General features: G+C 40.8%; 1 protein-coding gene across 8 annotated transcripts in view; it reads left to right on the top strand.

Moving 5' to 3' along the window:
• The window catches only part of sash1a (SAM and SH3 domain containing 1a), a 125,553-nt gene that overhangs the window by 33,356 nt on the left and 77,544 nt on the right, over positions 1 to 14,653 (top strand). For 2 of the 8 annotated variants that reach the window (XM_059648381.1, XM_048535890.2), the window contains exon 1: positions 13,476 to 13,718. The exons of the other annotated variants lie outside the window; for them this stretch is intronic. Coding sequence is in view for 1 of the 2 variants with exons in the window: in XM_048535890.2 (XP_048391847.2) it covers positions 13,716 to 13,718 (3 nt within the window). In the remaining variant the exon portion in view is untranslated. Of the gene's footprint in view, positions 1 to 13,475; positions 13,719 to 14,653 lie in introns of those variants that run through there. 8 annotated transcript variants of the gene reach the window in all.

Below are 14,653 nucleotides of genomic sequence, written 5' to 3'. Positions count from 1 at the left end.
GAAGCCTTTTCTTTAAAAATAGAGCTGAAGTTTATCCCATCGAAGAATAAATTAAAATGAACAAGATATCCAAATAAAAGACAGTTGCAATACCTAAAACACACAACAAGACAAATTTTCAATGTGTTATGTCTGACATTATCCATTACAGAGAGTCTCGAATGCAGAGAAATTATGCCCCTGTTGCACTTATTCAGGGTTTGACTTAAATAACTCCTTCCACATTCATTTCTTTGGGCTAATGAGACAGTTCAATGAGTTCTTTCCCGGCCAACCAACTTGCATTTTTCGCAAATCTTTGGGTCTAAACTTATACAGTTCTAATAACCTGAAGATTTTGAACCAAATATTTCTGGTTTGGAAGCTTTACAAGCTAAACCCTTTTGCTGCAGTGTATTCTTCCCTGTACTGCCATGAAACCTTCAAGGAGAGAAACTAAACGTTCTTAATTCAGGATAACAAAATGTGAAGCTAGATGAACACACCAGGCCAAGCAGCATCTCAGGAGCACAAAAGCTGATGTTGCGGGCCTAAACCCTTCATCAGAGAGGGGGATGGGGAGAGGGTTCTGAAATAAATAGGGAGAGAGGGGGAGTCTGACTGAAGATGGATAGAAAAGGAAGATAGGTGGAGAGGAGAGTATAGGTGGGGAGGTAGGGAGGGGATAGGTCAGTCCAGGAAGGATGGACAGGCCAAGGAGGCAGGATGAGGTTAGTAGGTAGGAAATGGAGGTGCGGCTTGAGGTGGGAGGAGGGGATAGGTGAGAGGAAGAGCAGGTTAGGGAGGGGGGTCGAGTGGGCTGGTTTTGGGATGCAGTGGGGGGAGGGGACGAGCTTGGCTGGCTTTGGGCTGCAGTGGGGGAAGGGGAGATTTTGAAGCTTGTGAAGTCCACATTGATACCATTGGGCTGCAGGGTTGCCAAGCGGAATAGGAGTTGCTGTTCCTGCAATCTTCGGGTGGCATCATCGTGGCACTGAAGGACGCCCATGATGGACATGTCGTCTAAGGAATGGGAGGGGGAGTTAAAATGGTTCGTGACTGGGGAGGTGTAGTTGTTTATTGCGAGCCGAGCAGAGATGTTCTGCAAAGTGATCCCCAAGCCTCTGCTTAGCCTCCCCACTGTAGAGGAAGCCACACCAGGTACGTTGGATACAGTATACCACATTGGCAGATATGCAGGTGAACATCTGCTTAATATGGAAAGTTATCTTGGGGCCTGGAATGGGGGTGAAGGAGGTGGTGTGGGGGCAAGTGTAGCACTTCCTGCGGTTGCAGGGGAAGGTGTCGGGTGTGGTGGGGTTGGAGGGGAGTGTGGAGCGGACAAGGGAGCCATGGAGAGAGTGGTCTCTCCGGAAGGCAGACAAGGGTGGGGATGGAAAAATGTCTTGGGTGGTGGGGTCAGATTGTAGATGGCGGAAGTGTCGGAGGATGATGCGTTGTATCCGGAGGTTGGTGGGGTGGTATGTGAGGACGAGGGGGATCCTCTTGGGGCGGTTGTGGCGGGGGGAGGGTGGGGTCTGAGGGATGTGTTACGGGAAATGTGGGAGACGCGGTCAAGGGCGTTCTCGACCACTGCGGGGCAGATGTTGCGGTCCTTGAAGAACGTGGACATCTGGGATATGTGGGAGTGGAATGCCTCCTCCTGGGAGCAGATGCGGCAGAGGCGAAGGAATTGGGAATATGGGATGGAATCTTTGCAGGAGGTTAGGTGGGAGGTGGTGTATTCTAGGTGGCTGTGGGAGTTGGTGGGCTTGAAATGGACATCAGTTTCTAGCTGGTTACCTGAGATGGAGACAGAGAGGTCCAGGAAGGTGAGGGATGTGTTGGAGATCGCCCAGGTGAACTTGAGGTTGGGGTGGAAGGTGTTGGTGAAGTGGAATGAACTGTTTGAGCTCCTCTTGGGAGCAAGAGGCGGCGCCGATGCAGTCATCAATGTAACGGAGGAAGAGGTGGGGTTTGGGGCCTGCTGTGTTCATCCAGCTTCACACTTTGTTATCTTGGATTCTCCAGCATTTGCAGTTCCCATTATCTCCATTCTTAATTCAGCCCTGGTTTCTTCTGAATTGATTTTTTTCTAAAAAAAAACTTGCTTAATTCTTCTGAACTGCAAAACAAACATTACCTGTTTACCCTACCTGTCATATACTCAACAGTATAAACATATTTCAATTAAAACCATTCTGAAACTGATTGCACATTTACATCTTTGGTTACACCCCCAAGTTTTCTTCGATGAAAGAGGGATACAATATACACACATACACTTAATGTGCTTACAGAGAAAGTGAAGAGTCTTTCTGTTACAGGCATAAATGTTCACAGTTTTTTTTAGAAGGAGCCTGAGTTGCAAAAATAAATAATCCTGAGTCCAGATATTTAGCTGTTGTCTTATTTCCTCTATAATAGCGAAACTCCAGTGTATCCATAGTTCTCAGTGAGTCATTGTTCCAAGATGCCTCTCATCAGCTAGTTTCTGTATTTAAGGGAAATTGAGAGAAAAAAGAGCCTCCAGTCTCCTTGCTTTTATGAGTCCATGTTGCTTTCTTCGCTTTTTACTTAAAAGTTAATGTTGATCTACAGTTTATTTTGCGGAATGGCATCTGTTGTTTTCCATTTTAAGCCAGATAATTGTAAGCAACCTTCATCCCTCAGTATGTGCAATTGTGAGCAAAACAACAGTTTTAAATTTCTTGATGACTTGCTGAGTTTCAGTCCCTCGATTCAAGTGTCAATACTGAGGCAACACAAGGGTGGCTGCAAAATAATTCTTTGTCACCTTCACAGCACACTAATGTTCAAACCTAGACTGGTGCATAAGAGTGTGTAATCACGTTAGCACCTCCAGTAGAGTAGAAACAGGCTTTTTAACCCCTGTTCTTGTCTATTCTTCAAAGAGAAGAATATAAAATGTGCTCGCAGTTTGGGACATAGGCTGTAAGACAATTTGCTGTTAAGAAGGGTTTCATCAGTCTGTCAATTATCTTTGTAGTCATGAAATCACAGTCCAGTACACCTCCCACCACCTTTGTTATTTGATGTTCTCTTCACATCAGCATGTATGATATTCATCAGTCCCACATAGAATGTTTGCCAGTCAACCACTGACGTTATACCCACAGTCATTTTGTCTCTGTAGCAGTCCTCTTTTTTTAAAAAAAAACAGTTTGGAATTATATGGGTATTTTTAGCCCTTGTTTTGGGTTTCTGACCTGTCATCTTAATATTGGTATGCATTTGTTGGTCCTGTTCTTTGCAAAGAGAAATCTCCACACCATGTTGCTTTTGAAAGCCACGTAATATCTCCTAGATGATAATTTGGAAATATTGGAATATTTGCTGGAATGCAAAGAAAAGTAGGAGGTTGTGTTCTGGGCAGCACCGTGGTTCAGTGGTTAGCACTGCTGCTTCATAGTGCCAGGGACCTCGGTTCAATTCCAGCTTTGGGTGACTGCGTGGAGTTTGCGCATTCTCCTCATGTCTGTGTGAATTTCCGCTGTCTGCACAGGTTTCCTTGCACAATCCCAAGATATGCACGTTTGGTGAATTGGCCAGGATAAATTACCCTGCAGTGTCCAGGGATGTGTAAGCTAGGTGGCTTAGCAATGGTAAATGTGGGTTACGGGCATGGGGGGGAGGAGTGTCTGCTCTTCAAAAGGTCAGTGCAGAATCAACAAGCCAAATGGCCTCTTTACACACTGTAGGGATTCTATAATTGTGTCAAAATATTTTTTACGTATTTTGGAAATGCTGTATAATTTTGAGAGATTTTGTAATTTTGACCTTACAATGATATTTGTTGTTGAACTAGGAATGAAACAAGTCAATACAGGAATCTGGATCAGTAATATGATTCTTCCGAAAAAGTGATTCCACCATCCTGCAGATTATCAGATTGGCATGTCACTACCACGCCCCACTTCTCTAGCTTGATAGTAATCAGATAGTGTCGAGGTAGGAAAGCGGCCCAAAGAACGAACTTAGCACTTCGGCAAATGAGATGCCATCAAGCTGAAAGCTGTATCTGCTAAATCATGATTTCTAATATTTGAAAGGCACGCTTGAAGCAATTACATGTTTTGTCATGACCTGTCTATAGACTGAATTTTGATGTGGTCTTGACTCGCTTACAACCATCATTCCCAGCTAGTGTTCTACATCCAGGTTTATGTCCAGAGATTGCCATGTATTTTCTCAATCATCTTACAAGACCCTTTCTTGTTGTCCTTTCTCCAAATAAAAGAACACAATGTCTAATTGTCGTAGTATTTGTGTTTAGTTAGTCAAACTGTAGAAGGTTCCTTCTGAGAGCTGTCTACATCATTGTTATTGTCTCTGTCATCTTCCACTACTCTTACTGACTGGCACACTTGTTCCTCCTTATCCACTTCCCTATGATAATAGCTTTTCAATATGTTTGTGACATAACCTATTGTTCTTCCTGTGACCAGGAGTATTTATCAGATATGTCACTTTACAAACCCACTTAATTACCTGGCATGGACCACTGAATTTTGCTTTCAGAGAGCCACCTTGCAAAGGTAACAATACAATACCAAAACTTCATCTCCCACTTGAAACATTCTCGTTGCTAAATCCTTATTTGTCCATGTTATCATTTTCACTTGAGAAACTTTCAAATGTTCTTGTGCTACCTTATTCACTTTTGTGAGTCTTTCTAGAGAAACACCGACATGTAATCCATCATCGAGGATTCATCTTTTTGCTTCAGTGACTCTCCCTATTTAATTTTAATGACCTCTAATCTTTGACCATAAATCAGTTCAAATGGAATAAACGTAGTAGATTCATTTGGGGAATCTGTGTTAGAAAACAGTAAGAAATCTAATCCTTCGTCCCAGTCTTGTGGGTTGTAAGGATTGCAGTTTTTTTTAGTTGTGATTTTTTTTAAAAAGGATATGTGGACTGAAAAGTAAAAGCTGTTTTTAACTGTTCAAAAGGGTGGCTCTATGTCTTAAAAGCAAGTAACCTGACATCCATTACAAGAATTGTTTAAACAATGGTTTGAACAGCACCAATTAAAGTTTGGATTGTAGATGATTTGGAGCTGAGGGGGTGTACATTTGGTTGGCAGCAAGAAATTAATTGGTCTTTGGACTAGTGACCAGTTAGTGATGACCAAGATCTTTTTGTCTGTCAGCAACTGTGAGATTAACTTGGAGCTAAGGACAAGTTTCGGAGACAATGAAGCATTCAGTTGTTCCTTAGCTCAGGATTGGCGCCTCTGTTCCCTGCAGTCAAAAACTCACAGTAACGTGGAGAAGACCAGTTTATCTTGCCTGCAGCAGTTGTTGCAAGCCTCGATACATCAGAGATTTTCTAAGAACGATCCGGCCACCTTATGTTTCTTGTCAACCAGTGGAAACCGCTGGAGAAAGACAACTATAGAGATAAGCAACAGCATAAAACTAAAAGAAAGAACTTACAAAGATGCAAAAACAGCACAGATCGTACTGAATGGAAAGACACAAAGACCAGCAAAGGGCCTCAAAGCATAAAAAACTAAATCCTCCTCCAGCAAGAAATTTTGAGCAGTACTTGTATTACTTACTGTGGTTATGGACTTGAATATGTCTCACTAGGGTCTCAATTATTCACGTTATTTATTAATCACTTGGGTAAAGGCATAGAAAGTCAAATATCCTAATTGCTGATGACACAGTTAGGTGTCATTATAGACAGTATAGATAATTGCATAAAATTACAAAACAATATTGATAGATTAAATGGGTAAAACTGTGGCAGATGGAATTCAGTGTAGGCAGGTATATATTATATCAAGGAAGGATAGAGTAAGGTACTTTCTAGATGATAGGAAAGTAAATATGGTAGATGTGTAAAGAGACTTGATTGGGGTGGGTATTGTGGGTGTTAGGGTTTGGGCACGCAGATCTATAAAATGGCACAAACAGGTGCAGAAAATAATCAAGGAAGCTAATGGAATGCTGGCCTTTATATCTAAAGGACTGGAGTATATGCTTGTAGAAGTTATGTTGCAGTGATACAAATCTCTGGTTCGGCCTCACTTGGAGTTCTGTGAGCAGATCTGGGTACTACACTTTGGGAAGGATATATGGGCTTTGGAGGGAGTACAAGATAGGTTTGCAAGAATTATACCTGGACTTCAGTAACGACGAGACATTTTACAAATTATGCCTCTTTTCTCTAGAATTTAGAATGTTAAGGGGTGAACTAATAAGAGTCTTTAAGATATTAACACAAAAAGGCAAGGTAGAAAAAATAAATATTTTCATTGGTAGGGACTCTAGAACGAGGAGACATACTCTGTGAATTAAGACCAAACCATTCAGAACAGATGTTAGGATGTGAGAGTGTGTAAGATGTTTGGAACTGTCTTCAACAAACAGCAATGGATGCAGGATTAGTTGGTAATTTAAAATTTGAGATAGATAAACATGTGTTAAGCAGAGGTAGTAAAGGAAATGGGACAAAGGCAGGTATATGGAGTTAGGTCACAGATCAGCCATGGTCCCATTGTGTGACAAAGATGCAACTTTCACTCCTAAATCAACTCTGTCCACATATTATTTCCTACTTTGACTACCACCATTCTAGACACAAGTCACACTTTAGTTGATGCAATGGAGCCAGGATATAGTCTTCACCTATCTCATTTACTTTGACTCTCATTGAACTCTGTGCAGAGAAAACTTAAATCCTCCTCCTGCAAGAAATTTTGAGCAGTACTTGTATCACTTACTGTGGTTACGGACTTGGATATGTCCTTTGAAGAAAACAGCGTTCTCTTTCCCTTAATCAAAAAACTTCCATACTTCTCATCTACCTTAGATACTTCTGCGCTCACAACAATGTTTACATCTGGTCTTAGTTGTACTTGAAGCTACAGTCTGATCCATGGCCTATTCCTTTCCTGTTTCCTATTTGGAAGCATTCTTATAAGCTCCAGCAAGTCTCACGGGTTTTCCCTCACAACTTCCAGCATTCTAAATGAACATGTCCCACCTTGTCACAATGTAAAATCCATTGTCTTTCTTTCTTTGTCCCATTTTCTACCCTTTTCAAAAGTATGAGGCTGATGGAAAAAATAATTAGTTCTATGGATTAGCTAATAATCATCGATCGTTATTGCAGGTTGTCTAGTTATTGCAGTTTTTTGGTCCTCAACATGGTTTCTGATTACAGAAGGTAATGAATTTTTAAATCTCTGAGAATAATCTCTCTCAACGCTTCATAAGTGATTTCAGCTTCTTTTCCTTATATCCACCTGTCAGAATTACTTTGCTTAACCCTAAGGAATTCAGGATAGATTTGCTTTATTTTCTTAAATTCCAGAACATTTGCCTGTATGCCTCAGACACTAACTCTCACCCAATTTTGTTTTTACATAGCATAATCACAAAATACCACTTCTGAAATATAAATTTCCTGTGTTTTACCCAATGACTTATTGTACATGAACAATGCCCAGTCGTTTTTTTTTCCAATTCATTTTTCTCACTTTTGTGTTTGTGGAAGGTACAGGATGGCTAGTTCACACTTTTATAAAGTCTCTGTCTTGCTGTTTTAAGAGGCACAGCTTACAGTAACTGCCAAGGGAAGAATGTACTGACTTCTGGCTTAAGGTTAACTGCAGAGAAAAGAGATAGTTCCTGCTGTTAGAGGTCTAATGGTTTCTAACCAAACATTCACACCCACATGGGCAGCATGGTGACTTGGTGATTAACTCTGCTTGCTTACAGTGCCAACATCCAGGCTCAATCCCAGCCTTGACTGATTGTCTGTAAGCAGTTTATACATTCTCAATGTGATTGTGAGTTCGTACCGGCTGCTTCAGTTTCTTCCTGCAGTCTAAAAATGTGCAAGTTGGATGGATTAGCTATGCTAAATTGCCCTGTAGTGTCCAGGGATATACAGCCTAGGTGGGTTAACCATGGCAATTACGGGGATAGGGTAGGGGGTTGGTTTTGGGTGAGATACTATCCAGAGCATGGGTGCAGACTCAACAGGCCGAATAGCCTATTTCCGCACTATAGGGATTCAGTGATTCTGCATGCTGTTAAGCTTCTGAGAGCCGATCACATAGGTGTTGGCAAGTGGAAGTCCTTTACCACTGGTCTCCAAAGTGGTGATCAGTTGTCAATCAGCTTCTTATTGCCAGCTGAATCTCCATTCGTACACACCCATTGGCTCCAGCTCGACCACAAAGTAGACTGTTCACCCAGCTTCAACCAGCCCCACTCATTAAACAAACAGTAGTCTAAACAGCACACAAAATGAGTATTTGGCAAATTTCTTTTTGTTTTAAAATACAGTCATTCTTTCCACAATCTTGATTTTTAAATCAGCCCTTTTCCCATTTCGGTCTACAGTAAAAATACTGAAAAATAAAAATTATAGCCTTTATATGATTAGTCAAAAAAAATTGGCACATTTTAAGCAAGTCAATTTATAGCTTCAAGATCTTTTCCAAGAGCAACATCTTCGTTCCTCTGAAGTTTCGTTCTCTTTCCAATATTTTAATGTACTCTTGCAGTTCCAAAATAGCAACATTCGCCAGACCCAAATTATTTTGGTTTACTTAGACTGTCTCTCTTTGTTTGTTCATTCGCCTGGAATTCTATTGCTGTATTCTATTCTTACTCCTATCACTTAGCATCTGCAGACAAACTCAAAGCTGACACTAAGTTTGTTTGCATTTGACATCGATCTGATTTGATCCATCTAGCATGTTACTGTCTGTTTCACTTTAAAAGTTTGAACCTTTGACTTTCTGGATACATCTTTTGTCAGGAAACAAATATTTCTACAGCTGGATTATATTTTGTTCCTGTTTCTTTAAGTACATTGTTTATTCCAATAAATTTGCCCCCATCCCAGGAGATGGCAGCAGCTTATTCCCCATGAGGTCTCTTCCTTATATGAAATCAACATTGTTTATTGATTATGCCAACACTATCCCTCCAAGAACTTACCCATTGACTAAAGAAGCACGGTTTTAAATTTACTCCACCCAGTGGAACAGCTAAACAATTCTAATCAATTCCGTGGTTGGCTCGCTTGCTGAGCTGGTTCGTTGTTCCGCGGAAGTTTTGTTACCCTTCTGGGTAATATCATCAGTGCAGTTGTATTTTCCCGCCTGGTATTTAAACTCTGGGATTCATTGGACTTGATTACTTCATTTCTGGTTTTCCTTTGCAGTGGTGTGTATATAGGGTTTAACTAAATGTTTATTGATGTCCTTCTTGGTGGAGAACCAGGCCTCTAGCAATTCCCATGCTTGTCTCTGTTTGGCTTGTCCTAAAACCCTGACGTTGTCCCAGTCAAACTGGTGGTCCTCCAATATGGAGACGAGTGAGTATTTGTTGAGGCTTTTTGTTGCCATTTGGTGTTCATGTATTCTTTTTTTGAATCATTGAATTCCTAGAGTATTGAAACAGGCCCTTCAGTCCAACAAGTCCAAACCGAACCTCAGAGCATCTCATCCAGACCCATTCCCGTATAACCCACCTAATCTACACCTCCCTGAATACTACGGGCAATTTAACATGGCCAATCAACCTAACCTGCACATCTTTGGACTGTGGGAGGAAATCCACACACACATGGGGAGAATGTGCAAACTCCACACAGACCACACAACTCTATTTGTGGGTGTTGGGTGGTTACTGTTGAAATTTGGGACTTGATCCGTCTGTGTAACCTTCCAGTTTCTTTGGTCAGAAATCCCCTGTTGGCCCTGCATTCTACTGTCAAGCCCAGGAATGGGAGGTGTTTTTTCTTTGGTGAATTTGATGGCGGTGAAAGTGTTGTTTATAAGTTGGTGTGTTTCTTCTAATTTAGTTTGTTTGAAGATGATGAATGTGTTGTTCACTATTAGATCCATAGTTTGGGTTGGATTTGTAGAAGGGCCCTGCTTTCAAGTCTCTGCATCACTGCTTCTCCTATTAGTCCAGAGATGGGTGACCCCATAGGTTTCTGGTTGGTTTATTTGTAGATCTAGCCATTAAAGGTAAGGTAGGCCATGAGGCATAGGTCTAGTAATTTCAGCATGTTCTCTGTGGAGATATCAGGGTCCAGTTCCTTAAATAGTGTGGCTAGTGTTTTTCTTGCTAGTGGTGTGTTGTTCAATGTGAATAGGGCGGTAACATCAAAGGATACCATGGTCTTGTCCATGTCTATTCTTATGTCTTTGAGTATTTTGAGGAACCCCTGGGCTGAGTGGATGAAGTGGGTTGAGTGTTGACAAGGTGCTTTCGTCTTTGTTGTAATTCCTTGGCTGACCTGTGTGTCGGTTTGCCTCTGAGAGAGAGAGAGAGAGAGAGAGAGAGAGAGACAATGGGTTTGAGGGGTACTTCCTTTTTGTATCTTTGGGGCACTGTAGAATTGAGGGGGTGTTTGTCCCTTCGGGTTTCATTTTTAGGTAGTCTGCTTAGTTCATAATCTTATAAGTTAATGATATTTTATTTGTTCAATTTCGCTGGAGAGAAGTGAGCATTTTTTGCTAACGTCAAGCCAAACCAGTATCCCTAAAGCCCATAATGTTTTACAGCCCTTTATCAAATTGGGTTACTTTACTGTCTAAGATAAGATCGTCATAATTTTTTCACGCTCTGATTTCCAGTTTTTGAAAATTCATTACATGGTGTAGATTTGTCACCCATTTAATCTACTGGTACAGTATTTCCTGAAAAAAAACACTAAACACATGTAGTAAAGCTTACGTTTACCATTGTCTTGGTTTTAACTTTCAGCCAGTATTCTACTGTTGTGTGTCCTGTTTTATGGTAACAAAACAACTTGACTTTTTCAAATCATTCCTATGTTCTCTACTGACTAGAGAAACATCAGTTTTTTTTTGTTCATTTCTGTCACCTTATCATTTCACTCTTCTCCAGCTTTTTTGTGGTTTTGTGAGCAATGGTTTGCTACCACCTGGATGTTCAAGGTTAAATTGTGACTATCAGCTAAAACAACAATTTCTTCAATGTTAGAAACTTTATGGTGGTCAATATTGATTTCTAAAATAATGCTGATTTCTGATTCTCTCATTGACAACACCCCTTGAAGGTTATCAAAATCCCAGTTCACCTTTGTGGACCTAACCCATCAATCAGAGATCAAAAGTTCGATGTAGAGATGGTCATTGCAACAATATAGATTGGGAACATGCATCATCACGTCCATGCAGAAATCTTATGCAAATGACTTCATGGGAATTGCGTGGGAAGTTAGAAGTTGGAATTTCCTTGGAGAAAATAACTGTCATCTGGAACATCCAGAACTCTCTTTTGGTCAATGACAGTGTTGCCACAGTCAGTCAAGAGGCTCATCCAATTCCAGTCTGGAGGGTTGGTCACCATCAGTCAGGTGCTTGGTTCTTCCAGAGTTCAGGGATTAGTGTCCCTGCAGTCTACAACTGGGGCATGGTCAGTGCTGTGGTCAGATGTGGTGAAAACGTCAGTTTAGGGTTGAGGGTCAGTTTTTCCTCCACTGAGACAAAAGAAGGGATTGAGTATGATAGACATGCATACAAGAGCAGTTAGTTGTGATGCACAGACAGGAGAAGTGAGGAGGTTACCCCAGTGAATGAATGAGAAACAGGAAGGGTTCATGTTTGGGAGGACTAGGTGAGAGCCACTGACAAGCCACACTGAAAGCAATAATGAGAGTTGGATTCCATGAACCTTGGTGAGGGGCATGTACTTGAGTGACTGTGAGTGAGAGTTCACAGAGAGAAGATCCTTGTAGAGTGCAAAAGATCATTGACCTTCCTGCACTGTTGGTCATCTCTCTTCACCTGGATGCAGCATCAACTTGGTCCATAATTTGGGTTCAGATTGCCTTTACCTGGTGCTCTGCTGCCTGAGGCAGTCCAATGGGAAAAGGACTGCTCTTCTCGTCTCCACCCTGTCCACCAAAACTCCCCTCTCGTGAAACAGTGAGAGAGCTGTCCAGCATCAGAGTGCGATGACCTGTTCCTGGCTTACAGCATGTAAAAATGGTATTGGCTTAACTTTAAATATGACACCAGTGGCATAATTACCACAAGTCCCAGCAGTGGTGAGTATCTCCACCTCTCATACCAGGTGATTCCTTGAGAAAGATGTGCTGGAGCCTGGCAGCATAATTAACAAGGTAAAGAATGGAAGATTGCATGAGAAAGGTCACTCCAAGCCACCCAGTCTAGGTGTTGTGAATTTCACTTGGCAAAACATTTTAACTGAAAATTGGAAAATTCCACCTGAGACAGTCAGGTTTCTGAACCTACAACTTTCTGACTAAGAGTCAAGTATGTTACTGGTGAATAACAGCTTAATTGATTTACAGCAGCTGCTGAAATTCTAGAACGTGCTGAATACACTAACCATTTTGAAGGAGTATTGGGTTTAACGGAAGCTTGAGAACTGATTTTTTAAATACTGTATTTTACTCCTGTGAGGTCTTGTCCCAATATCCTGAAACTGAAGTATTATTGTGGTTGATTTATTTTACGCAAATAACAAACAGCCAAGTTTAGCAGACAGATTGGATGTGCAGATATTTTAGTACAATATTTCAACCAATAACATTTTGGTAATATATATTTCTTACAAGAAAAGCTTTTTTACCCAGAGACTGTTTAGAATGTGGATCTTGCTACCATAAGGAATGACTCAGACCCTTTTGTATCTTAGGGGAACCCAGACAAGAGAGGAAAGAATAGAATGAAGAGCTTTTAATTTGGGTCTTTATAGCATCCTCAATTTTAATCGCCTTAATGGTAACTGTACCTTTAGCTTTCAAGGCCCTAGCTTCTGGAATTCCTCCCTTCCTCCTCTTGACCTCACTTTCCTCCAGTAAAATGCTTCTGAAAACACAATATTAACCGAGGTTTCTGGTCAGCGTCCCAACTACCAACTTATGCAGTTCAGAATCCAAAAATATCTGATAATTTGAAGGATAAACTCCTATATTTAAAGACCCTAAATGAATGTAGCTGGTTGTTATTGGCGGGAGGAAGATCAGGTGGAGCATAAATGCATTTGCGATGAATGCCCTATTTCTGTGCTGTGAATTCTATGTAATATACCTCGGAGAGGCAGAGAACTACAAAAACAGTTTTGGAACAAAGATTGTATGATACCTTGGTTGTATTTTGCATTATTCAGCTGTCTTACACCTTTACAATCAAGTTGTGTAATTGTTACAACTCTGGGACTTTAATTGTTAAGAGAGTGCTTGCTGGATTTGCAGCTTTGTGCTTGTTTGCACAGAATGTTTATTGTGCAGTAGGTGTGGAGCCTTACCGCGCCTCAGGGTTGGGAGGTGAGCTTGTTGTTGTCAGGGTGCCAGTTTTCAGCCATAAATTGCTGATGGCAACAGCTGATTCTGGTGGTGAGAGGAACTTGGGTGGAAATGACATCGTCACCAGGAAAGGAAGGGTGTTCTGAAAAGGGAAGGGCAAGCTATCCAAACGTGTGCAGAAAGAGGCATTAGTTTCCGGTAGGAAAGATTACAGTTTGAAAAAATGAGGAGAGCCACTGTTATCCTGGATTGTTGATTACCTGGACTTGTTTCAACAGTTGGGAATTAAACCCTCTTCAGTACCAAGTATTGTTTCTATGGGATGGATTTCTAACTAAGACTGAAGGGACTGCAGGTGCTCAAACGACACGCTGACAATCTGAGGAACATTAACACTATAAGAGCAAGAGTTCTGCCATTGTTGATATCATATGGTAAGTTTAATCCAAGTGATAAACCAATGAATATGACTGACTGCATATCTCCCAAGCACTACTAAAGTATTAAAACCCTAGGAGTTTACTTTTTGTGTTGTTCATATTGCCACCATGTATTTTCTTCTATTTAATTGATTTAGTTTTTATTAGTTAGTAATTTCAGATGCCTTTTCAGCAGTACAACTGTTTAAGTTTAAATTTGGCCTTTAATGTGATAACACATTCCAGGGAACTTCACAGGAACATCACAATATAAAACATGACACTCAGCCACATACAAAGATGATAGATCAGATTATCAAAACTGGCAGTTCAGAGCTGAAGTGGTTTTGCCTGTTTATTCAGGTAGAGACTGAAACAATGAGGCTGAGATTTGGTGCACAGCCAGGTCTGCCATTCTGTGGGTGGATACTTTTCAAAAGTTGTTTTTTGATTCTTCAAATATGTCAAGATAAAAGAAAAAAAGCATTAGATTATTCTTTCTTAAATTCCTGGCTGATGCTTTTTAATATCTGTTTCTTTAAATCCAGTCACAGTACAAAAGGACTTAACTACAGTTTTAAATTTTTGCACTTTTATTACAATATTATTAATTAATACTTTAATGTACAAAGCAACAGTGTAACTGATTCATTTGTTTCACAAATATCCAAAACGTAAAAGATCCTGTCTGAATCTAAGGTTTCAATTTGCTAATCTTGAGGCAGAATCTTCATTATCCCAATGTAGCTTCTCATCTTCCGTAATTTACTATCAATAATCCCTTTGTCTGCCCACCTCTATTTTATCTCCACCTCCCCCCGCCACGACAGTCATCAGCTTCAATACCGCCTTTTCATAACTGCAATCAGTTCTGAAGAAGGATTAGTGGACTTGACACAATAACGCTGTTTTTTCATCATAGACGCAGCCAGACAAACTGAGTTTCTCCA

Source organism: Stegostoma tigrinum, chromosome 9, assembly GCF_030684315.1.
Source record: "Stegostoma tigrinum isolate sSteTig4 chromosome 9, sSteTig4.hap1, whole genome shotgun sequence".
NCBI lineage: Eukaryota > Metazoa > Chordata > Chondrichthyes > Orectolobiformes > Stegostomatidae > Stegostoma > Stegostoma tigrinum.
The sequence above is the reverse complement of the archived record's forward strand: the minus strand, read 5'-3'. Positions and strand labels throughout refer to the sequence as shown.